Genomic DNA, 27,007 nt, shown 5'->3' on the forward strand with positions numbered 1-27,007 from the left:
ATATTTCTTCCCGTAGCACTATAGCACTATAGATATTCAAAGACTTCTAATAAAATTCTAATAATCGTAAATCAACTATTTTTAGATTAACAGATCTAAAAATCATCTAACAATATCCAAAATTTAATTTAATCGTCGTTATCGCGACTCTCTCCATGGTCCGCCGTCTTGGGGCGGACTCTCTCCATGGTCCGCCGCTCGAGGATCAAAAAACTCATTATATTATGTTTCTTAATTTTTCAAGGAAAGGGCCAATCAACTGTATTCGTTACCTTTATATAGAAATTAGAATCTATAACTCATGTTTCGAGTTAAAATTTGATATATTTTCGTTATCAATGATAGGCGATCGTTCGCAAAAAATGACGTTTATTGCGTTCAGGTGAATCACAGGTATGTTGATGGGTCTGGTGAACGGTAGGATTCGGGAACCTGTTCAGCCAAGGTTTTATTTCATGGAAAATATCTGTATTTACAACGTTACATGACTAATCTTCCCACTTCACAGACACGTTCGATCGGGCTGTCGGTTCACAACCGACTGGCTCCGCCCAGATCTTCTTATTCCACACTTTTCTTTTTTTCAAACAACAATCGGGAAGGAATAGTTCCTTTCTAACACCTTAGACTTTCTCACGAGTTTGTCACCTCGTTTGTGCTCCAGTTTTCAATCGTTCTCCTCGCTGTTTCACGAAACATCGGACACTCGGCGCTTGACCGCGAAAAATCTCAGCGAATACGATCCCCATCGATCGGAACTTTCATCGAATACTAGCATTACCGATTGCGCCTGACAAGTATCCGGCTACTCGACCGAGTATAGTAATCGTTCGACGGTTTTATATCACATTTACGACAAAATTTCTCCCACTGTTAGTCAATTTCCAACCTGATTCCTAAATTTCATTCAAAGATCCTCAGTAAATCTAGAGGTTCTAACCACAGAAAATAGCAATTCCGAGACCTCCACGCTTCCTTTGCTCACTTTTCACATCCAAACTGATCCTCGGTTATTATCCAATCATCTTCAGACTTTTTATCACCAGCGGAGTATCAATAAGGTCTCCAAACGTCGTTCCTCTGCTCGCTTTCCTCGCCGAGCACCCCGATCTCTAACCTGTTGCTGCTGATAGAGATATTGCTACCAGCTATCGCGATATCTCCGTCGCTCAAATCACCGTGAAGGTGCAGATGAATCTGATTTTGATTCACTGTGCTGTACTGATGGAGAACCATATGGGCAGCCGGACTGATGTGATTCTGGCTGGGATTGTTGTAGTAGCCCGGGTAGTTGGTGTTGTAATTGTGAGGTGCGACCGAAACCGGCGTTGCCGGGGCCGGTGTCCAGGAACCGTAGTGGTAGCCTAGACTTCCGCTACCGGTCCCGCTACTGGCGAAGATGTCCGGCTCGCTCGGTTTGCTGGGTACCAACGGCAGTGACAACGACGATGTCCCGTGGCTTGGATACATGGAAACACAGTTTGGCGTGTACGTATCTTGCTGGCTGTCTGACGGAAGCACTGTAAGATCGAAATAGACCTTGTGTCCAGTCACAGTTCAGTGGATCAATGGTGGATCGAAGCGATTGGAAGGTGATTTGGAGGCCTGTCGCTGGAGTACGTGCATGGACAAGAGCGGATACAGATTTCTGGAGCCTTGGGTGCTAGCGAGGGTCCTCTTGGATCAGAGATTTAAATTTCATGAAAATGGACCTTTGACATCTTAATTTGGAGCTGTGCATGGTGGATCTTGGATGCTTGCATAATGAGCTAGGTTTTGGAGAATTGGAGAGAGTGTATAGCTCATTGATAAACCATTCGATTATTAATTATTCTTCTTTTATTAATTATAATCAACGAAATGGACCTCTAACACCTTAATTTGAAGCTATGCATGGTGGTTTTGGAGTATTGGAGAGAATCAACAGCACATTGATAAATCATACGATTATTAATTATTCTTCTTCTATTAATTATAATCAACGAAATGGACCATTAGCACTTTAATTCAGAGCTGTGCATGGTGGATCTTGGATGATTGAATAATGAGCTAGGTTTTGGAGTATTGGAGAGAGTGTATGGCTCATTGATAAATCATTCGATTATTAATTATTCTTCTTCTATTAATTATAATCAACGAAATGGACCATTAGCACCTTAATTCAAAGCTGAACATGGTGGACCTTGGATGATTGAATAATGAACTAGATTTTGGAATATTGGAGACAGAGATCAGCTCATTGATAAATCGTTCAATTATTAATTATTCTTCTTCTATTAATTATAATCAACGAAATTGAACTTTAACACCTTAATTTAGAACTGTGCATGGTGGATCTTTTGATGCTTGAATAGTAAGCTAGGTTTTGGAGTATTGGAGAGAATGAACAGCTCATCGATAAATCATTCGATTATTAATTATTCTTCCTCTATTAATTGTAATCAACGAGCTGTATACTCTGCAGTGAGTCACGTAGAGGAGGAAGAATCGAATGATGTCTGCGTTACGGGAGCTACGAGGAAATGTCAACGTTCAACGAGTACTCACCAGCAGGTAACGGCATAGGCTCGGTGGCTGGATGATGAGACAGGGATTCGTTCAGATACGAGAATGCTCCACCGGGAATCGGCGAGAAGGAACCACCGCTGCTTACCGGAGGCGCTGGATAAGATGGCGCCGCTGATGAATAGGTCCACTCGGTTGCGCCTGCACCCGTATCTGCAACAACACGATTGCACCTTATCAGTAACGGGGAGAGGGGAAGATAACGAGGGAAACTGGAAAAACGATATTGATTTTAACGCTTTCCTGACGACTCCTACATTCAGAATTCACCTAAGAATTCTTCGCCATTAATTATTAATTAATATATTAATTAACGGAAGATTTTAATTTTTCCTGGTATTCGTACTATAATTGAAATTGTTGTTCAGCATCAACATCAAAAGCGAGCGGTATCGCTCTCTGGACGAGGGTCGAAACAATTAGCCGATATTAATTATCATCTCGTGAAATATTTATCGCGGACTTCGCGACTTCCGTCGGACGTCCAATGAATTTCCAAGTACCTCACCGGGCACGGAGGGACACGAGAGGCCGGTAAAAGTTACGGAAACAGAGAGGAAAACGTAGCTCGGCTGAGTCATCGATGATTCGGCAGTGAAACTTTTTACCCGTTCGCCTATTCACCGAATGCGACGATTACGAAATTACGCTGGAGACAGATATACCGTGAGAATAATGTTTCACGAAAAGATCCATCATGGACTGACACACAATATTTCACCTCATTCTTTTTTTTTTCCCCTCTCTTTTCTTCTGCCTTCTCGATGAGCCGTTTCAGCTTTCATTCGACAACTGTAACACTAGAGTTTCCTTCCCGTTCTCGACGGCCTTCGATCCGCTCGGTTCGAGCGTCCTTTATTCTTGCATTAAAATTGAAAACGACATTTCATCGAATTATAATCGCTGCTAATAATCGAGTAATTTCTAATTTCTTCGAACTGGACAGAGTGGAAGGAACTCGCCGTTACAAAGCTGTGTCGCATACGCGATGACTAGACTCATTTATTAGCGGTAAGAGTCGACGGAAAGTCCGGGCATTGGTGATTCTCCGCGGGTACCCGTCGAGCGGATGACAAAACACGCTTATTCAAGAGCGAGTTCCAGGAACACCTTTTCGCCGTGGGCAAGTGTGCACCAACGAAACGTGACTACTTATTTAAAAAACCATAGAAATCAGCTACTCTGTAACCTGGCCATCAGGAAAGTTTTCATAGAATCAACAAGCGTGACATCAGATGTCACAAAATCGTGAATCAGCGTTATAATTTTACCTTATAATTGTAGTTATTTTAAGCTCAGATCTCATCAGTTATTCAGAGGAAAAAATGATCTGGGTTTCGCCAGTTTCTCATCTTCGGAAACATCCACGGACGTCATCGAATAACAAAGGGGAATCATTTCACAATTTTTCCCTGTTGGATCGAAAGATTCGTCGTGATATTTAAGATCGAGGTTCGGGAACAGATGGGTCAAGGAAATCTAAGGGAGAATTGATTAGAAAACCGTCGATTTGAATGGCCGATAAATCTCGTGTTTCGCCATTGACTCGCGACTGCACGGTTCGTAATCTCGGGTCGCCTTGCGAGGAGCTGTTCCGCGCAAGAAAATAGTCGGCGGTTTTGTAATTAACGGTTGCTAATTCCCTCGTAAACTTACGGACAGGCAAGCCTGCACAAGAGTCTTCCGAGTCAAATTATTTAACCTGTTACGTTCGAACGCGTCGTTCGCAGACGACGAACAGGAAACTTCGTATTTTCATGATTGATGGAACAGTAAAAGTAACTATAATTGAATTTTATATCAGATCCTTTGGTTAAAAACGTCCTCAGAATCATAATTATTAAATAAATAAAAATTCTTCTCGAAGGTAATTGTTAGAAACAATTTGCTGGACGAGTTACTTTTCGCCTCGAGGAACAGCATCGCGAGATAAGGTCGAGGTCGAAGGGTGTAGGGTCCTCTGGCAAAACTGTCGTTACGCCTACCGGCCGTGGAAGGTCGAGGTCGTTTCGGGATTCTCAAAGGGGACCGCCTAGGGGATGGGGGCGTGCGGGTGATTACCGAAAATGGCCGTGTATTTGCCGCAATTACCGGAACAACGGTAACAAAACAAAGGCAGACACCATGGGTCGCTGTTCGGACGACCATCTGTTGGATAATAGTCCGTTTCGAGGCTCTTCAGGGAAGACGAGGAGGATGCTGGTTCTATGAACCACAGAAGTTGGAGAGAGCCAGTTTGTTTCACGGTGAAAGCGACAGGAAATTCCTTCGCAATCTTTTCCCCTTTCGATCATTCTCTTTACATTATATTTCTTTATACTCTATTACCATTCATTCGTTAACCGTTCTTCTAATTAACACTAGAACTACCGACATTTGATGCACAGTTATTATTAAATAGATAAAAGATGAAACAAAATTTAATATATACATTTCAACAAAAGTACCTCGACAAAATTTATAATTTAAAATAAGAATCTGGTAGTTCCAGTGTTAAACAGGTCATATTTGTCTCCCAGATCCATAAATAAAACGTTAAACTTTGAACGAACGCAATCCGTTTGCATTTGGAGATTTTCGGACGGCGGACCATGGAGAGAGGCCCCCAATTTTAACATTCTCGTTTGTTTCGCAAGTTCGGGTCCCAGATTCTGGTGTTCAAGGATTAATAACGATCCTATTAACGATATTATAGATCAAGCATGTAGCTGGTGGTCTATCAAAAGGATTCTTTCAAGAATCAGAGATGCGTAACCTCGTCATTGATCCTGACCGAAGGAACGCGCGAGTCCTGACCAAAGGAACTGGCCGAGTTGTATACTACTTCCTTCTGCTGGTGTCTCTCTCCCACCCTGGATCTCCCTCATTCGCTCTGCGGGTGTGAAACCACAGTGAGGTGGTTTTGGTGCTTAGTCCCCCGACCAGCCATCTACTTAACGAACCGTCCATTGACCGCCGTCGTTTCGTTGTTTCTCCGTTTTTCTCCCACCTAACCGAGCGTTCTACCATCTACTCGATCGACCTCATCCTCCACTTGCATCGATGCGCTTAGCTGCATCGAGTATCACGTTAGTTTCTTCAAGAACATCCTTGGAACCGAGGACACCGAGACTTATCTCATTTCATTCATCCTTATTTACGGTAGAAAATGAAATTCGTCGATTCGTCGATGTTATACGATGCAGGAATCAAGGTAATGGACGGAAACGACGAAGGGGAGAGTCCAGAGTCCGAAAGAGGAGCGAACGTTAAGAACAAGGTGGAACAGACGAAGCCGTGGGGCTTCGTTTCCCACCGAGATAGATGCACGTTTGGTCGTGTAACGTAAGTCGATATTGCGTCGTCTCGATATTCTTGTTCGACACGAATGTCGACGCACACGTGTGTAGCCGCGTGTATGACACATATCTGTCGGTGAACACCGGTAAAAACCTGCATAACCGTTCCACGGAGGAGGAGAGAAGTCTTATGCATACGAGAACGGCCAGGAAACTCTTGTTGCCTCGCGTATCGCTTACCATCAGCGATTTCTTCTTATACACAACGGCTATCCTGTCCCGAGGATAGTGTTTCTCCTCGATGACTTTGGGATCGCGAGTTACCAGCTCTGCCTCTTATCATTATCCTTCGATGAAAATCGCAGCTCCATTTTCACGAATGCAGATCCGAAACTTGCAATTCTTTGGGATTTTTCTTGGTGCAAGGATCTCGATTCTCTTAGCCACCTTTTTATCAATTAACCGAATTTCGATTAAATCCGTGAGAAGTTATCAAAAAAATTCAGTAGAAACTGAATCATTGGGGATAGTTCTGAGGATAGTGTTTCTCACAGATGAATTTGGGATCGCGAGTTACCAGCTCTGCCTCTTATCATCATTCTTCAATGAAAATCGCAGCTCGAAACTTGCACTTCTTGGCGATTCTTCTTGGTTCAAGGACCTCGATTCTGTTAGCCACCTTTTTATCAATTAACCAAATTTCAATTAAATCCGTGAGAAGGTATCGAAAAAAAAAATTCAGAAGAAACTGAACGGAAAAAGGAATCTGACTACGGTTCCCATTGATTTGAGGAAGAACCATTGAGGATAGTGTTTCTCCCAGATGAATTTGGGATCGCGAGTTACCAGCTCTGCGTCTTACCATCATCCTTCAATGAAAATCGCAGCTCCGAAACTTGCACCTCTTGGCGATTCTTCTTGGTGCAAGGACCTCGATTCTTTTTATCAATTAATCGAATTTCGATTGAATCCGTGAGAAGGTATCGAAAAAAAAAAAAAAATTCAGAAGAAACTGAACGGAATCTGACTACGGTTCCCATTGATTCGAGGAAGAATCATTGACGCGTTTCGTCAATCTCTCAAACGTGAACGGCTTTCGTCGACGATTTCAATGCCTATGCCGCCGGTAATTTTCGTTCATCCTGCTCGCGTTCACCTTCGTATTTCATTATTTTATTTTTCATTCAACAATCGCCCATTCAGCTGATTTTCGGCGAACGAGAAAAAAGGAAATCTGTTTAACGCGACGTCGCCCGCAGAAGCGTTTTGCATTCACGCATCGTCGTGCAATTTGCCTCGAAGACGAACAATGGGTATCCTCGTCTTCGAATCGATTCAACGGAGATAAAGAAAATAAGATGATGCTGCGCTCGTTTCTTTTTCACCTTGCCGCTTCGACGCTCTTTCTTCTTCTTCTTCTGTTTTCCCTTCTGGTAGTCGCCTTTCATTCTCACCCTACCTATCGGTCGCGTTTGTAATTTCGAGGGTGAATGAAGAACATGAATGGAGAGACTTCTCACTGGCGTGCCCGGAAACTCACGGGCCCCGTGTTGTTCGTCTGCGATTACCTTCCACTCGCACGCGAGTGATTTTGAATTATTTTCTCATCTTCCGTGTTGCTCGATTTCTAGACGTTTACGTAAAATTTCGAATGATGGTTAAAATATTAGGAATAATCTTTAGCAAGATTGCGATCACTCGATATGAAATACACTGCTGTGAAATGGTTCGTTCCTGGACGGAAAGTTAAAAGGGAAGCAGTCCAGCGAAAGCGACATCGATCGCTAAATCAATTGATCACGCTTGGATCGTACCGTTGATTGGCGATCAATTAAGTTTCGACTGAGAAAAACAGATACGGTAGCCGAGGAAAGAAAGGCATCGCATTCTTGTTGCTTCGATGCCCTTTCGAAGCTGAATCCTCGATTTCTGTACCGTTTGTTCGGGTCAAATCAAAAGATACAATTATTAATTTAATTTTATCTTAATTGTCAGTTAATTTCAAAATGAAACGATTCGAAATTTTCAACGATCCAGGATAAGAAAAAGAAAATTGCTACATCACACGAGAGATTCTCCCCTTTGATGTAACAATTCACGCCCATCGGCGTAATTCAATTTGCCTGCATTGTTGGAAAAAAAAAAAGAAAAAGTGGGAAGAAACAACCGATAGACGACTAAAATGGTTCGCAGGTAAAAGGAGAGGGTCCGTTGGAGAGATCGAGAGGAGGATCGGTGCCCTCTCGAGCGTGGATCACGTAACTGCCTCCACCTTCCTCTCTTCTCTCTCGCTGCCTGATTCTTGCCTTGCTTAGCTTCTCTTTTCCTATTTTTTCCCCTCTCACGATCTCCTTCTCTTTCGACACGAACCGTCCAATGTACAGGCGATGTTACGAGTACAGGAATTTCGTGTACGATGAAAAAAGAAAAAGGAGCAAGGGCTTCCTTTCCATCCTAATTCCTCTACCTTACCGGTACTTCCGTTCTCCGTTTCAAAGTTTCTTCTACCCTTTGCCCTTCCTTAACCCTTCGGGAGTTCTACGGTCGATCGAAACCGGGTAAATCGATGACCCCGATATTATGAGATTCCAGGCACCATGGGGATTAGTCAGAGCGATGGAATCTTTGAAATTTCCGGTCTTTCGTGAGAAATCGTAGAATGCGAAGATTCGAGTATAGGAGACTCTCGTTATATCGCCGCGGACTGGGAGAAAATTTTTCAAATTTCCAAATTTTTAATTAGCAGGGAAAATAAAAATAAAATCGAATCATTTTTCTCGGCTACGACATTGTATGAAAATCAAATCTTTCAACCGGCGATATAACTAGAGTCCACTGTATTATTTAAGAATCGAATCGTTTTTCTAGGCTACTATGGTAGACTCTCGTTATATTGCCGCGAACTGGGGGAAAATTTGTCAAATTTCCAAATTTTTAATTAGCAGGGAAAATAAAAATAAAATCGAATCGTTTTTCTCGGCTACGACATTGTATGAAAATCAAATCTTTCACCCGGCGATATAACGAGAGTCCGCTTTATTATTTAAGAATCGAATCATTTTTCTAGGCTTTTATGGTAGACTCTCGTTATATTGCCGCGAACTGGGCGAAAATTTGTCAAATTTTCAAATTTTTAATTAGCAGAGAAAATAAAAATAAAATCGAATCATTTTTCTCGGCTACGACATTGTATGAAAATCAAATCTTTCAACCGGCAATATAACGAGAGTCCGCTGTATTATTTAAGAAGCTCCATGGGCGGGATTTGAAAAGGTATCGTCGAACAACCGAGGAGTAATACTTCCGAACAAGTACACGAAGCCGAAGCATCTAATAACGAGTTAACTCGTCTCATTCTCGATTCGTCTCGCGCTTCTTCCCGTTACTTCGCTAAACCATAAATGATCGTGGCAGGTTGCGAGAGAATTTAAAGGTCCCGCCACGTTTCTCGTAAATCGCAAACGTTCGCAGAAACGCTTATAAGAATTTCCATACGATTCTAGCTGCAACCGTGAGTCATTCTACTCTTATCATTTTAATCAATGCGAATGAATAATATAATTAACCTTTTAACTAGGGAATCTGATAAAATGTCACAGGACGAGTTAATTCATCATCCCGTTGGAATTAAAAAAAAATTTCCAACGATTTCGAATACTATCGTTCGAGATAATTCGATACTGGGTGTGATCGTTAGAAAAAGAGTTACAGCAAATAAACGTCTGTTAACAGCAAAACAGAAAACATCGAGGTGGTCAGGAGCGGTTTTCCGTTTCTTCAGTCGACCAGACCGAGCCACTTATCGGTATAAAAAAATGCCACGCTTTTTGCCCGAGGATTTTCGAGACTTTTTGCCCCGATGTTTCGGTAGGATGACGATCTCGGGATAGAACCGGGCACCGGGATCGTTGGTATCGCGAACCGCTTTCTCGCTTCGCTCGTCCGCTCGATTCTTTCTACGTTTCCAGCCGGTGGATCGACCTCGATCGATTTGCCCGATCGATTGTCCCTCGATCATCTCCACCGATCGATTCGAACGTGTATCCTGATTGCCGGACGGCACGATTTTCGGGCCGACCGATCGACGGGAGGAATTTGTACGAATTCCTTCCTTCGTTTGTCCAATTTATTTCTACACGATGCGGTTTAAGAATCCGGCAAAAAGGCAAGCCAGTCGCGGTGTCATTACAAATAATTTCGCGAAGAACTAACGTAACCCGTGTAGTTACAAGAAACGATGCAATTTGTGCTGTCTATTATAAGCAAACACGGATGGATTAACTCGTTTTCTTTTTAATTGAAAATCATTACGTTTGACGAATGTCTAGGACGTGGTATTCTTACTATTTTCCCACAAACGAATTTCTTTTTTTTTTTTCCATCGGAACCATCCTGGGACAGTTCAACTCGAACGACCAGGAATTCGCAACAAGCGCCGTGGGAAAAGCGTGGATGCGTTCGGATCGGAAGGGGTTCGATTCAATTCACCCTATCGAAACTCGTTCGTCTTCTTTTTAACCCTTCCACATCCGTGGATGAAATATTTCTAATTATATATATTCACGTTTAAAAAATGTGCGAGAATCCGAGTATCTTCTAAATTTTGATTTGTTATTCGAAAAAATGATCGCCTCCGTATAATTTTATAAAGGAAGTCTCTACTTCCGGTTATCCGCGGAAGATCCCGAGCGTTCGAAAGGAGGAATACGTGGAAACGGAACAACTCCGTCTCGGTGTCGGTGCTCGGTTATTATCGCGGTTCTTGGCCGAAGCGGTCACCACGGGTTTCCTTAAGTCGTCCATCGAGTTGCGCGCCTGATTGGACGGACACGAAGGATGTCGCGCCACCAGGATACGCGATAAACCGACCGACGATAAAGTTCACCGGGTACCGCAGCACGGGATTTCTGAAATTCCACTTTGCGGAAGCCGAGGATCCCGAGTTTTCCTTGAATAATCCGAGACATCGCCTTCGGCGGCCGACTGAACTCTTTCGCATACTTTCTTTGGAAAATTGTGAGAATCTTTTAACCTGACATATCCTAATCGTTCTAAAATAAACTTTACAAGTTAATAATATTCTACGAAAGAAAATTTAAATTGTAGCTCTCTCCATGGTCCGCCGTTTTGGGGCTCTCTCCATGGTCCGTCAACTGTATAACGTTATTCCTACTGTTTTTCAATAAAATGAATTATAACATCCTATGCAAGAAAGTTAACATTGTAGCTCTCTCCGTGGTCCGCCGTCTTGGGGCTCTCTCCATGGTCCGCCACCAGAATTATTCCTACCGTTTTTCAACAAAATGAATTTTCTTAGATTCAGCTGCAGCAAGAAGTTTCCAATTGGTCAGATAGAAGGAGAGAAATAAGCACGTAGACCGAAACAACAGTGGTGGCTGTCTGCCGACGGATTTACGAGTTTAATTAAGTTCTGCGGTCGCGTTTGTCATTTTACCGAGCATCGAAGTCTCGTTTGCGACGGACTTGCCTTGTCTACGTTCGTTGGAAATTGAAAGGAAAAAAAAAAAAAAAAATCAAAAAGATACTCGCAAGGAATAATTCCAAAGATTAATCGATTCGAAAGACGATGATTCAGTGTTAATCACACGTTCTAATGTGTCACCGATCCTTTGGTATTCGCGTAGGCAAGTTTCAACGCGTACGTTAATAACCTGCTGATAGAGTATGATAGGGGTTGCCAGGCTGCGAGGGGGACTCGCAAAAGGAGTGTATGTGACACTTTCCTAATTGCCTCGCGCCCTTTAAGAAAGGTAACCCTTATTCTCCTCTCGTTGTTGCCAGACCTCAGACGCTACGAAGACGCCCCTGCTATTCATCAACGGCAACCGTGCTGTTTAATGAAACACCACGCGTGATTCCGTTCTAAACACCGTGCCTTTTACAGGGGTTGAAATCTCGCGGTAAAAGGGATCAGACAGAAATATAAAGTTAATTTTTAAGGAACGATGAATTAACTCTCTAAATTATTCGTGACTTATCCTTCAACTAATATTCCCAACCACTACAAGTAAACAAGGAGTAATGATTCCGTAGAAGCATTAGGCTTCCATTAAATTTCAGCAAAATCTACGGGCTGGCAAGAAACTCGACGGGACAATCAGTAGGCGGAGAAAAAGGTAGAGGAGAACGATCAGAAAGGTAGCCGCATTCTCCTTCAACTGTGGAGGCACGTGGGAATCGCGAAATGGTCCCTCTTCGACGACTTTTATCCCCCTTTACCTGGCCAATTACCCGTGTCCTAGCGAAACAGCTAAAGACACGGAATCCCTGTAAACATTTTCCTTAACACTTCTACAAGCATCGATGTTACCCTTTCTTTTCAATAGACAGATCTGGTATAAATTTCGAGTGGATGTCCTGTTGCAAACGAGGCGAAGTTTTACGACATCTTCGCGGTCGAGAGGAATCCGTTGCATCCGAGCGTACGAGACGTCCAGGCGGACGGAAGGAGTCAGAAGAGAATATACAATCAGTATGATTGTTTGACACCCCATAATCAGCGTCCTTACCCCTACCGGCTGGTCTCTCCTATCTTTGTCTTTCTATCCGAACCGTCAGGACGAAGACGTTGTTCTACTCTCTTCTTTCATCGCGACTGCTCTTCAGGTCCGTTGCCACTGGCCGAGGCTCATTACCCCGATCACGACTCGAGATGAGTACTGCAGGGAAGAAGAGAGAAACGGACACGGTTATATTATAAAGAGACAAGAATAATGCTCGCTTCCCTTTTTTCTTCACCTGCAGACCTTCTGGCCGAGGTCGTTTCTCGAACACGCTCGTTTCCACGCGGTATACCATTCCACGACGATGAGATTTCAGGGAATTTTCGATCGGGAATTATACGATTCTCCGTTTCCATCGTAGGTTGTGCCGAAAATATCTTTCGCTTCGATTTATAATCGTAAACGCGGGAACGATCGTGTAGGCGAGATTTAGAGAGCAATCAGACGAGTCAGAAGTCGACACATAGAGAAGAAAGAAGATGATGAAGAAGATTACAGAGGGAAGATGAGGAGGCAGACGGAGGTATTCGATTCAACAACGTCTGGGATGGCAAGCGAACCGAGCCGAAGGCAAAAGAACGAGCACGAAAGCCAGCGAGCGAAGGGCAAAAACAACATGGATCCAACTTTCGATCGATCGAGAAGCGATCGATCGATCCCTGGTATTACGCAGACGTGCACGTGAGTGGTACGTGAGCGCACGATTCCGTCTTGTAAGTTGAAACAGGCCCGAGCAAAGCGGGCCTGAAACGCGTCCGTGGAGGGAAGAAAATTGCATCCACCGACGCTCATTTCGCACTCTATGCTCATTCGTACGTGTGTCCGGCCTCGGATCCGCTCATTAAGTAAGAAGAAGAAGATCACGATGAGAGTTGAGATGAATGAGCGACTGGTAAATGAAGCATTTCTCTTCCAACATCCTTTCCATTCATCTGATAATAGGTGTGAAAATGTTCCCATTACGTCTACCGAGGAACGAATCCTATTGCCAGGAAAAGGTAGAAACAATTTACCGGAGTGATTCTTCAGGGTGGAGAAGAGGGATCATCATCGTGCAGGATATTGCGTACAATGTGGGTTAAATTGAAAGGAAGAAGCAATTGAACCTGTAATTGAGATTTAAAATAGAAAATCATATACTTTCATCCTTATTTTCTTAATCACTTAAATCCTCAAATTGAAATTTATGACAAAAAATGAATAAAATTGAACGAAAATGAAATATCTGTTCCAAGGGAGAATTTTTCCAAAGTTTTTCCGAAGAAAATATCCTTTCATCCTTATTTTCTTAATTACTTCAACCCCCAAATTGAAATTTATGACAAAAAATGAATAAAATTGAACAAAAATGAAATATTTGTTCCAAGCTAAAATTTTTCCAGTTTTTCCGAAGAAAATATCCTTTCATCCTTATTTTCTTAATTACTTCAACCTCCAAACTGAAATTTATTACAAAAAATGAATAAAATTGAACGAAAATGAAATATCTGTTCCAAGGTAAAATTTTTTCAAAGATTTTTAACGGGAAAGATTTCCGTCTTGTGGCAAGCGAAGAAAGGGTAAACTTCTCTCCCATAGATGAGGTAATTACAATGGTGGCTGGATCCAGGAAGGTGACACGGGTGCAGCAAAGTTGGCCCGGAAGGTAGCACGAGCTTGATCGACGGAGAAGGTGGTGAAGGTTGGAGGAGTAGGGGAAGCAGGAGATTAGGGCAAAGAGAAACCGCAACGTAGCTTCAAAGAGGTCTTGCCAGCCAGGGGCGCGTCTACTTAACTTTGATCAGGTCGAGACCGCTGATGCGAGACGAGCAGCGTAGAAATAAAGTGGCTCTACAGTTTCCCGCCTTTTTGCATCTCGAATGATCGATTCTCGATACCTCGATTCACCGAATACATCGAATTACGATAGAACGTTGTGAAATCCAACTAGTTTCAACGAATACACTAATCTATCTGTAACTTTCAATCAATTTTTCTTGTAATTAATTAACAATCACAAATTAATATTAAATTCAATTGAACGAATTCAACTTGGCTGGTTAGAACTAATCAACCAGAAGATAGTGTCACGAATAGAGGACACTTTTGTCTCGTGCTATGGAGGAATCAACGGTGAATCGTGGCGAGGGTCGATGGATCAGTGAGAGAAGAGATGGAAACGGCAGGTTGAATGTCGTTATTACGTTGAATTAGAGGGTGCAGAGCCGGAACGAGGTATGAAACTATTACCTCGCGAAACGGCAGACCTCTCTCCCTCCTTTCTTGATCCCTCCTTCCCAATCGTTTCCCCGGGGATGGTAGGGGGTGGGTGGGGTTAGTGCGTAGTTTCGTGTTGCTCCACGAGCCACGAGGATGATGTTCGTCGTGAGCGAAAGGATGATGATACCCGAGAAATATCCACTATCAAACAGAAAGAAGCAAACAGAACGGAGGATACGGCTTCCATTTCTCAACTGTTAACCCCGTCTGAACGACGATGATTGGAAGAAGAATTTCTAGTGATTCGATACGAAATCTAACATTGCGATGAACTTATTTTTAATTAGTAACCTAATTAAGAGATTTAGATAAAAATGATCTGGAGTATAATTAAAATTTTTGTTGCCACCCTGAAGAGTTATCTTCAGAAGTTTCAAGGCGATCCAAATAAAGTGAAATATTGAATCGCATAAATTTCTAAGGGTATAAAATGGAAAATAGGAGGAACAGGACTCACCGCCGTGTTGAGGGCTGTGCTTGTAGCAATCCTGATGAGCCGAGGAGCCGCCGGTAGCCCCGAGGTGTGTACTGGAAGCAGGCGATGCGGTTGGGTCGGTGTTGTTGGGGTTGCTACAGGCACCACTAACCGAATTCGTGATCACGTTGTTGCCGACGTGATGCTTACTCCTCCGGTACTGCTCCGTGTCCCGTACGTAGGGGGTGAAACGACTCGATGGAAGGAACGTCCCTCTTGTGGGTCCAGGAACTCGCGCTGGTCCTAGTATGTGCGTCTGCCCTGAAAAAGAAATAATATTTCGATTAGATTATTGGTTATATTCAGGGCGGCCGCCTAGGACCCTCCAAGGTCCAGGGCCCCCATAAAATGATTTTGTGTCTAAGAATGCAAGAAGAATGTTTACTTGAATATTAATCGATGTAAATGCAAATCTAAATTAGTTATACAAGCTTCAATGTTAATTTTATAAATTTTGTTTGTCATATATGTGATGGAGCGCCTCGGACCCCCGAAATCTCAGGGCCGGCCCTGGTTATATTAACTTCATTTGCAAGAATAATTCCTTAAAAAGCAATGTAACATTTAGAAAATTCATTTATTTATTGATTTAAATCCATAAAGGAACGAACCCTTTTATAGTACATGATATATAATATCAACCCTAATTGCATAAGGGCGCAAGGAGTAATAGCGAATGGAAATTTTGTAATAAGAAGACACAGGAATTGATAATTAGTGCTTTGGTAGCGGCACTATTAAAATAAAAATTATATGAGATACGAAAGAAAATTCAAATTGGGTCTCTCTCCATGGTCCGCCATCCGAAGAGGTAGAATAAACTGAAGTATTGTCTTATAAGAATGATTTCTACTGGATCATCGAATGGATTAATGAAAGTACTGTCTTATAAGAGTGATTTCTACTGGGTGATCGAATGATTTAACGAAAACAAAAGCACCTCCGTCGAGCGTCCATTCGAAGAGGGACAAGGGGCGAAGATGTTTGTGCAATTAGCCCAATAGAGAGGGATAATTAAGAAACTCGACCGACCCGTGTCTCGATCGACTTCAATAGCATTCCTCGCACATACCAACCACCGGTGAATTGATAGAACCCCGTGAGCCAAGTATCACCGTGTGCCTACATAGCGAGTCTATTGTGTGTCGGATCGCAATATGCCCGGTGCATATCGTTATACGGCGATGCACATTATGCGCCACGTGCATAGGCTCGATTGCTTACATAATCATTGAACAAGCATATTTAGTTCGCAAAATCGACTGGCTACGTAACTTTGATGTTTTCTACGAGAAATATTGATTCCAAACGATGTAACATCGATTTCATTGAAAACTCTTCAAACATTTCTGCATCAATCATCCAAGCATTTAAATAAATAAATAACTTTTCTAAATGTTACACTGTTCTTTAAGAAATTATTCTTCCAAATGAAGGACCGACCCTGAGATTTCGGGGGTCCGAAAAAGGGCCCCGTCATGTAAAACTAGTCAAATAAAATTTATAAAATTAATATTAAAGCTTGTGTAACTAATTTAGATTTATTTAAAATTTCCTAAATTAAAATTAAAAAATTGAAAGTTCGAAAAGTACCTCAGACAACGGAACCATAGAGCGACGTGATCTTTGCTAATCAAGGGAAGTGGAGCACTTCCACTTCTTTCCCCTTTACTCCTCGGAAGCGGGCCCGGTCGGAGAGGAAGCGAAGAATGGGAGCCGCGAGGCGCAAATTGTTATTCCTTCGGCCGAGAAGGAACCAGGGGAACGGTCGAACGCGAGGTGGAAAGAAAGAAAGAAAGGGAAATCAAAGGTGGAAGGAAAGAGAGACAGCGCAGTGTGTTCGGCCACGAGGGCGAACGACAAATAAAGTTCGACCGCAAACTGCACGAAATTGTCGGCGAGCCCAGATGGTCAGCTCTGGCGCGGCAACCGATGCCTACAAGATTATTCCTCGCTACCGACTACCACGATCGTCAGAAGAAACAAGCCACTTCTTCTCCCTTTCTGTTCACCTTCTCCGCGACCGGATCCCACGACTTCTCACGTACCGGACGCTCGTAATACCCCCCGAAACGTATCGAGCATCTACGCGTCCGACACATTCTTTCGTACGGATCCGCTTCGATGTTTCCATTCAACAGGAGCAAAGTAGAATGGGATGTAGCTGGGTACATTGGGGATAATTCAGCGTGGATGAAAGAGGAAAGCTTTGTTCGTTTCAAATGATTCAACTATCTTTTATCGATTACACCTTCATTGATTGCCGATGTTTCTGTTAGAAAGGCAGCTTTTTACCCCTCAATTTCATGGGTTTTCGATTTTATGCTTAAAAATTCCGAGCATGCAAATATTATTCTTTAGACATTGCATATTGATTTTTAATATATATTTCTACTCGTTTTCTCTGGAATACCTATATTTTATTATTTGTTGTATACCTATTTTTACGAAAACCCGTCAGTTTGACGTGTTAATTTATGTAGATCAATTATTGTGAAATAAGAATGAATAAGAAAAAACAACAGCAATAAATACACGAGCAAATAAGTTTGAACTAGTTGTTTACAATTGTGAATATAAAACCCAGGCGTCTAGGGTAGGGACCGTCCACGTCAGCCCCAGTGACGAATTCTAGTAAACTAGTGCGAAAAATTCGCATTCAAACATCAATTTTTATATAGATTATTAGAAAAATTGAAATTCAACTTCGTTTCAAGTCATCCAATGTAACTGGTCAATAGCACAAATGAAAGAACTTAATTCACTAGTATTCATAGACAAAAACGAACACCGTACCTCAATTAGAACCGGAGATAAGAAGCTTTGAGTGGAGAGAAATTCCAGAAAAATCACGTTTGAGTATATAACTTAAGAGGGGCGAAAGGTAGATATATTCCAATGCTTGTTGCGTTATCTATGCAAGAATACCTTTCATTTAAAAAAAAAATAATGCAAATCGGGCGGATAGAACTGCCGGACGAACTCGGAATAATAGATTACCTATATTAATAATTCAGGGATGATTATTAAAAACTCATGTAGAAGCTCCTATTTCAATAAAAAAATTAAAAAAAAAAAATTATTATCGACGGTACCCGAGACAAAACGCCATAATTTTTCCGATGGCATTCTACACAAATAAATGTAACAAGTATTTATGCGGAAAGTGTACATCCAAGATAGAATTTACATGTAAAAAATGTATTGAAGACAGCAGTAAATAAAAATCTATAAATTTTAAATAAATAATTTAGAAAAAAATTGCCTTTTAATACACCCGTCAAAAAGACGGATTTCAGTAAAAAATGGTATATGCCCGTAAATCTAGCGTTAATTAGCAGTTAATTGATCGCAGATAGGGTGCAGGGTCCAAGGTGTCCGAAAACGAAGATTGCGCCGAAATCTATCAGCGGAAAGGCGGTTAATTACAATAAACAAGAACGATCGTGATATAACACCTTCACCGATTGGCCCTTTTGCCCGTTCCTCGTGGAGCATGGTGAAGCAGAGAGAGAGCAATAATTCCAATCTCCGCAGCACGAGTGGTGGGCTTATCTAATCAAAGTGTGGCGGCTCCAGAGGACGGAAATAGCGCGGCTTTTTCCTCCTCTCTAATAAACGGGCCCCTCCCTCCGCTCGTCTTACGTCCTCCTTCACGAACCGATCAGCCAGCGTTTTCAGAATTTTTGCTACGATCCTTTTTCCTTCTGCATCGAATCAAAATATCACGGAAATCCCTCTTGGTTGAAAGCAGGAAATATTCGGAGATTCGTGGAAACAAATTCCAAAAATCTAGGATCAATTTGTTACTTTCCGGTGTAACTTGATATACTCGAATTTCCAGCTTTTCCTATCGTGGAAAAATCATTTCGCGAACGGAAAACCCGGCCTCAAACGCGGAGCAATTACTAGCCAAGCAAATTCAATTTCATCTTTTGACTGACAGCGCTCGTCCATCGATATTGTTTTCGATGATTTTCCACGGTAGCCACTTTGTTCCCTTTCTCCATTTCCCTCTCTTTACCATTCCCTGTCATTTATACTGGCAATCAATGAATATTTTCGAATTTTTCCAATTTTCAAAGAAAAATCATATTTTTGCGCATTTTATAATTTTACACTTTTGAAGCGTTAAACGAATTTCTATTAGGTCGATTTAGAAGTACGTTAGTCCCTGTAACGCCTCGTTCCATGCCACTTTTTCAGTATTTACACGAGCTGACGAGCGTCGAATTACAGAAATTGCACGATTACCGAAACAGCCGGTCAAAGCGATAGAAAGGGGACGGTTAAAAAGGGGGAGGAGGGTGGTGATTTTCGATAACAAAAAGCTCACGATTATCCATGGAATAATGATAGCCGGCAGGTGTCTGCGCTTCGGAATCGTTCGCGAGGACAATGAGAGCGCCGGTTGTTTTGGCCGACGGCGGCCATACACGGCTGCTCGTTACATAGATTGTCCCTGGTGCGTGCCAGGCCGAGGAGACACGCCAACGTGTTCTGGCAAAACTCCTGTATGCAATATGTCGTGATGCGTGTCCCGCAGGAGTCCCGACTTCACGCGACAACGCCTCCCTATTCCTTCCGCCGGAACCGAAACGGGCCGGGTAGTTTTCAGCATTAAATATCGATTATACTTCTATTCAATAATATCGAGATTCGATAGAAAATATCCGGGTAACGTTCGGTAAATTTCCATCGGTTTTTTTTTTCACCGCACAGTTTTAAAAAAATATATCAATCTCGATGGTTTTGATTTCTGGAAACTGGAGAGCTGTCAACCTTTCGCCGTTTAACGTGTAAACGTAATAGCGGGATTCTATTTTCCTACCCGTGGTATCGTGAAACTTTAATTCGATCGTTAAACGAGTGACCGCTGGAAAATCGGCGAATATTATAGATTTCCGTATCTGGCATCGATCGAACCGGGCCGGACGATAAAAATGTCAGCAAAATCAATCACCCGGTGGACCATTTCGAAAAACTCGGAGAAAAATAGAGGGAAAAAAAAAATAGGGAGGAACGATGGAACAAACGGGCACGCATCGCCCTACGCCTATCAATACTTTATACAACAAATGCGAAACGTCCGCAAAAAGCTGCCGTATTCGCGGTCGACTCCGCAACGGCTATTAATCTGATATCGAAATAACAGGCATTTTTTTTTGTTCCTGTTTCTACGGGTCAAGCCAGAAATAGGTGGCACTCGTTTAAACTGGATCGTCCAGGATTTTTCGAACCCTTCGCTTTCGAATATTTGTCCATTGGACAAATATTTATGAAAATAAACGTACGCTCTGTGGATTCATCATTCGCGATTAATTAAAAAATACCGGCATTTAAATCACTCGGTTTACCTGGATTTTCATTATCATTGTTTCTACCACTTTCACCCGTTTTGACACGTTTTATTTTCCTCATGAAAATGATTTTTATTCAGTAACATTAATTGAGTACAAAAAGTTTTGTACTGAAAAATTAAGAAGAATTATTATTAATTGTGAGAGTTTGAAAATTTATTTTACCAGAAATTAGAGAAAAAGAGGAAAGTGAATTTTCCTCGAAGAAAATTAGCAACAATGACACCGGGATTATTTGTATATCAATCCCGTGTCGCAAATAAGCGGTGCACGGGGCCGGGTTATATCAAGCATGGTCAAGCATCGATAATTAACGGATATTTTTGGAGGTTTTCATAGTATATTACGTTAAGTGGATTACTTTTCGCGCGGCAGCGTGCTGGTAAAAGCATTGTCCATGTATAGCAGGAGGCTTGGTGAATAGCTAACCCAAAACACGCATACGCGTGGTACGCACGTCGACCACTGCATCATCGCGCACCATCTGCTCGGTAATGACTGGCCATTACCGCGTATAGGGACTTTCGTTGAATTAATGGTACATTTTCAGGGAATCCACGGCCAGTAGCCAGCCGGCGTAGCCGCGGATAGATCTCGCGAATAGATCCGTGGGATCACGTACCAGGGAATGGAAAGTGTTTGATCTACTCACTCGTTTTAGAACGCGGTTCCCTCGGTCCATCCACTGTCACCTTGATGGCCCTCGTGTAGGTCGCCACTTGGGGTGGTGTGGTCGACACCGTGATGGTGATACTAAAGCTTTTCCCTATAACACAATTATTCAACGTTATTTCAACCTCTCGTTTAATTAAACGGCTAAGTAAAGTGACGTTCATCCTGCCGGTCTTATCAATTATTATAAACGTGAATTAATTATTCATTTAAAAATTTTTAAATTCAAAGGGATTTGAAAATATTCGAAAAATCTAATTCGCTTAACCTTCCGAGTGTTTTATGGTTGGTAAAAAAATTCTCAAAGTATCCCACTTGTTTCGGATCAACACCTCCTTCCCGCGAAAGCAATCTGTTTTTAAGTGGTCCAAGCGTGCCGACACAAAGTAACTCGGAGGATAGCCGAAGGGTATAAAATACAGGTTGACTTTAGGAGGGTGGAGAAAAAGACAAGGGGCTCGTTCGAACGGGACAGCGGCGAATTACAAATGCATATTAGCGAGCGATGGGCCGTTTAAGAAAGCGTAGTCAATCTCTGTGACGGACGTTTATGGAGAGGGAATTAATATACCCGGACCATCAACCTTAAGACCTTCACCGGTGATATACGCACACCGCTGCTCCACCCCCATATGTTCCTTATTTCTACCTTTGCAACAGGGATACTCTAAGAGACTTAATAATCATTGAATAATTTCAATGATTTTCAAAAATTTCTGCTTCAAAAATTAGAAGAGTACAATAATTATAATTTAATTATCAAAGTGAAATGAAATGAAAAATTTTATGAAGTATTATTTAACCCTTAAATAGTGGAGCCTGGGTCAATCGTGCCCCATTTACAAATGATCAAAGTTAAGTGTATAATTGTGGCTCTCTCCATGGTCCGCTGCGCGATCTCGGGAGTCTCTCCATGGTCCGCCGTCCGAAGATTCAAAAAACGCATTATATGTTTCTTACTTTTTTCGGAAAAGGTTTCGTTTTCAAAGAATCTTGAAGTTCAACGATGGTCTCTCTAGGTCAGAGGGAATTATCGTTGACGAAATATGAAGAAGTCGGTTCGTTAGCGTTAAAGAGAGGATATCTAACGTGTCGCGGACATATAGTCGTTTGTGTTGGCGTAAACGTCAACGATTTGTAATTGTCTCCCCTTGGCGCACCCTGTTCCACCTCGCTGTGTCTGTCAACATGATAACCGGCATCAAACACCCCCAACCCCGCCGCCCCCGGGAGCTGCAACTGACTGCAGAGAGGAACGGCGTTATATCCTAGTTATACCGTGCCCTCTACCCCCTGCGCCCGACCGCTCCACCCTCCCCCAACCCCCGCGAGCCCGCGGTGCTGTCGCTCTCGCGCCAGTCATTGTATCCTTGTTATCGTCATCGTTCCGGCCGAGCGCAAAGTGGCTCTCGTTTCCAGAATACCAAAAATCGCGCGTGTCGCGGTCGCTCTTTCTGGGCGTTCGCTTTTCGAATCGATTAGCGGCATCGATCTGAAAACCCTTTCAACCCTCTCCTTCGCCCACCTCGCGGTCCGAATGACGTCGAATGATGTTTGTCGTTGACGGATCGTATCGACGTTACAATACCCTCTGTAACGACCCTTTACATCGCCGACGAACGAGGGTTGCGGATTGCTTTCGGAATCTTTCTATTGCCTTCATTTTCGCAATATCGGAAATATTCGTCGCGGTGTCTAAAGCGAAGCGTTAAAAGCGCGAAGAGAATGTGAAAGGGTTGGAAAGGTGGAGGAGGCTGTATCGTAAGTGATCGAAGGAAGGGGTTCCGCGCGCGACACCCTGCATCCTCTTTCCCTCTGCCGTTCGAGTCCATCGCATTTGGGGCTAATAATGCCGCACGGCCGATTCCCTCCCCTCCGATTCCCGGCCGGACCTGCGGTTAATACTCGATGATGGGAACGGTCATCTGCAGAGACAGGACACCCAGGCTGTGCATTCGCGAACGACGGACGGACAAACCGACGGACAAAACCGGGCCACGCGTATGTACCTATATATATATATATATATGTGTATATGTATATGTTCACTATCGCGAGTCTCGGTGCACGTTTCGGTGTGTCGGTGCGTTTCCAACGTGCCGAGGATGAGATGAACGCCATCCGAAACCGCCCACACAACTATCCATCCGAAACCACTCGAAACCGTCCGTTAATACTCGTGGCACCAACAAAGAGAGAGAGAGAGAAAGGGATAAGGTAGTGTATCTCGCGAAGGGCTAGCTGTACCAAGTGAGAGCCAGAAGCTGGGATGGAAAACGAGGGGCTCGGTGGAACGGGAACGTTGGAAGGTCCCGAGTCTCGCAACAGGATGTCTCTGCAATTGTCAAATAATTACTATCGGTGGTAATTTCAGCCGTGTCGATATAGACTGCGGTATATTACTAATTATAGGCACGGGCTGCCTCGGGACCGACGATGATGGAACGCCCGTTTCAGCCTGCAGCCCCTCTTTGATCCGGCGCTACCAGACTACCCTCTCTCTCTCCTTCTTTCTTCCCTGTTTACGAGCGGACCGGAACACCGTGAACCTTCGACCAAGGTGATAATTGCGACGATCCTACCCCTCCCTTTCGACCACACCGACTTTAATTCCTGAAAAAGATCGTTTCAACTCCGGTGAATCTATGACCCGATTCCTAGGAATTTTATTTCAACTTCAACTTCAAAGAATTAATTTATTAAAGATGAACGAAGATCATCATCCCTCGGGGAATCATCGAATTTTCTTCGGGTTCGGCGATATCGATGGAACGCGATAGGATTCAATCAAATTAATAAGTCGCGGAAACAAAAACCTCGATGATAGGAGGGTAACCTACGCCCGTTCGCGGCCGGTACGAGCGCACCGGGGGTGGTTTGGTCAATCGTCGAAATTGAGTATTACGGATTATCGAGGAGAGATGGAGGAAAAAATATCACCCTCGCTAAAACAAAAAAAAAAAAAGATCCGAACGAAATAGAAAAAAAAACAAAACAAAAAAATGATAAAAATGAACAAAGGGATCGAAGGATTTTGGCGAGGGACGTGTCTCTTTCGCTAATTGATTCCGGGGATAACAGCGGTCCGGTGTCAGGAGGATGAAATCCGCTGACCCTGCACTTCATGATCAAATCAAATGAAACATAGATGATGCTATCGACGGGCATGCAACCGGCGGGAGTGCAGTCCGGCTCGTTAATTCATAAATGTATCCTCCGTTGCGTGGGGTGCAAAATGCATTTGTAGGAACAAACGGGTCTACATACCTGCTGACCCGTGTGTTATATAATCGTCGTTGATCGACGCGCGTCCCTGAAATCCGCGACTTAATCGGCGCAAAAACGGATTATTTAAAAAGCCGAACTGGGGGATCATTCATTAAACGGTCGGATCCCCGATACGCGTGTAACTTTGATCGGCTCGTATTCGATGATTTCATTTGGAAATTGAAGCATCGATCACCCCTTTGCCATACAAATATAGACTCAACAATTGCGGTTTCACGCGGTATTAAACATTTTTAACGATTAATTAAACGCGATCGAAAATGAATGCTAAGTCGAAAATCCTTATTCATCGGATTTTAGAAAATAATTTTGTGAATTTAGCGGGTTATTTGATCATACGAGGGCATCGATCGGATTCGCTTGAATTTTTGGGAACTTGGCCTCTTTCTCCCCAGCCGACGGACGATGATTTCTGATTAACGGCCAGTTGTTTCGGATGCTAGGTCGGGGGCAACCGGCGGACATCGAGTAATGACTCTGGGGGCGGCGGGAGCGAGGGAACTCGCGGATACGAAGGGTTGAAAACCGACAGGCGGGTCGAACGGGGTTCAGGCCGGTTGATGACGATGATGATTACAATAACCGTGGCTTTTAGAGGGTCCGAAATCACGTGTACACGCCTATGCCGTACAGATAATTTACTGGCTGCCTTTTTTCCGACTACGACTTACAAAGCGGACCACCGCTGAAAATGACACGCGAAACCTCAAAACTAAACCTCGCTGTTACCTCTGTCCATAACTTGGATGATATCGCTACCGCGGTTCGATCGATTTTTAGACAAACACAGAAACGATGCAATTTGCAATTTCATTTCTACATTGTTTCTATATTGTTGTTACAGAAAATAAAAAAATAGTGTACTTATACACTTAATTTTCCTTTAAATTCACTTAATTTTTAAGGAAGTATTTTCAAAGATTCTAAGTATTTTTATAAATTTATTCCAGGAGCAACTTATATAATTTTTAAGTCTTTCTACTTATTTAAGTTTTCCATTATAAAATTTTGTTTATGTTGTATGATAAACTATTTGGACAAGGGTTAATTGATGTGTTTCAGACACTCACCCCTGCCGCTTCTACCGACGAACCTGAGGTCGTTGAACTTGGCGACTTGGTTCTTCATCAAGGCAGTGGAATTTCTTAGCTCGGCGCAACAGTTTTCATCGTTGCCCGCTCGCACTGTCACCAGAGTTCCATCGCCGACCTCGCCCAGGGCGACAACTTTGAACGCCACCGGAAGCGCCTTGTTGGACCGCCAGTGGGTCGGTAGTTGGCTGCAGAGAAAATACGGCGATCCTGCACAAAAGATTTTAACTTACGTTAGAATATATTACTCCTATCATAACAAAGTACTGATTGTGTTTTAACATTGACAAACAAAATGGCTTCTAAGACAAATAACCTTAAATTTTGATTCTTGTATAAAATTACAGTAAACCTAACACTCCTATTAGGTTAGGAAAAGAATTCTTAAAATATTCAGAGGTTAGTACCAATTCAACATTCTTTTTTAACCACGTCATAAACTGAATCCAAAACACGCCTGCATCAAAACATTCCATGCCAATCATTCAAGTGAAAAATTCCTGTAAATCGTCGCTCGATACAAAGAAATTCCAGTAATGCAATAATAAATGAAACACAAACCTGTTCGAACCAATTCACCGGGATGTTCAGCCTGTGCCTCGCCGACGAGCCTCTCGGTCCACCAGAGCTCGCCGACGGCGGCACCCTCGCTCATTTCGCCACCACCTCCCCCGGCGTCGACGTCGTCGGCCTGTTGGTACCTGGTGTTCACCCCTTGAAGAGGCGCCAGTGAGGGGCCGCACGGGCCGGCGCCTTCGTGGGATCCAACGGTGGCGTAATTCTCCCCGCAGCCCACCGAGCCCACCGGTAGATGCATCACATCGGCCAGTAGCCGCCCCTCGTCGCCGAAGCAGGCACCCTCCGGGCAGGACGTCGTGATTTCACTTGCACAGCCCCCGCGGATATCTCCTTCACGGCTACCAGCTACTTATCCGGCAGCTCCACTTTTTTTCCACGCGACGGATAACCTCGCTGTTTACCAACACGTTCATCGTATTCCCTTCAACGTGCACAATATCATCTTCGACATCGAAAACTCTTTCGATTCCATCGTAAGCGTCCTCGTTACTGTCTTCCCGCCAACGCCATGTTTAACGTATCGATATATCGCCGCGATACACCTTCGATTGAAAAAGGTCCTAACCTCCCCCGCCCCGCCTGTCGCACTTCTAGTCTACGAGGTGTCACTATGTTATTACTAGTCGATGCAAGATCTCTGCATCGATTTACGAATCTATGCAATCACACAGCTCGATGACGTAACACGCGAAACGCGAACTCCTACAGGTTGTCGGTGAACGGATATCGATTCTCGATCGGTGACACATACGATTCGACTGACACTTCTGTATCGTAATGGCGGCTCGTCGGTGACAGTTTGGTGACACAGTTGTTCGGTAATCGCGGTGTAAATGGACGATCTGTACGACGAAAGATTGAGACGCGTCCACACGAACGTCAGTCGCGGTCGACGGTGCGCGACGTAATGCCGGCG

General features: G+C 43.3%; 1 protein-coding gene across 4 annotated transcripts in view; it reads right to left on the minus strand.

Annotated features, from left to right (window-relative positions):
* The window catches only part of LOC117604534 (uncharacterized), a 62,104-nt gene extending 35,105 nt beyond the window's left edge, over nt 1–26,999 (minus strand). The window contains exons 1-5 of one of the 4 annotated variants that reach the window (XR_013062367.1): nt 26,074–26,999; nt 25,492–25,722; nt 21,114–21,227; nt 15,084–15,362; nt 2,548–2,718 (exon numbers count right to left, since the gene is read on the minus strand). Coding sequence is in view for 3 of the 4 variants with exons in the window: in XM_076689043.1 (XP_076545158.1) it covers nt 2,548–2,718; nt 15,084–15,362; nt 21,114–21,227; nt 25,492–25,722; nt 26,074–26,329 (1,051 nt within the window). In the remaining variant the exon portion in view is untranslated. The remainder of the gene's footprint in view (nt 1–2,547; nt 2,719–15,083; nt 15,363–21,113; nt 21,228–25,491; nt 25,723–26,073) is intronic. The other 3 variants (XM_076689043.1, XM_076689044.1, XM_076689045.1) reach the window with 3 other exon arrangements.
* Nucleotides 27,000–27,007: the final 8 nt, after the last annotated feature.

The sequence above is a fragment of the Osmia lignaria genome, chromosome 7 (assembly GCF_051020975.1).
Source record: "Osmia lignaria lignaria isolate PbOS001 chromosome 7, iyOsmLign1, whole genome shotgun sequence".
Taxonomy (NCBI): domain Eukaryota; kingdom Metazoa; phylum Arthropoda; class Insecta; order Hymenoptera; family Megachilidae; genus Osmia; species Osmia lignaria.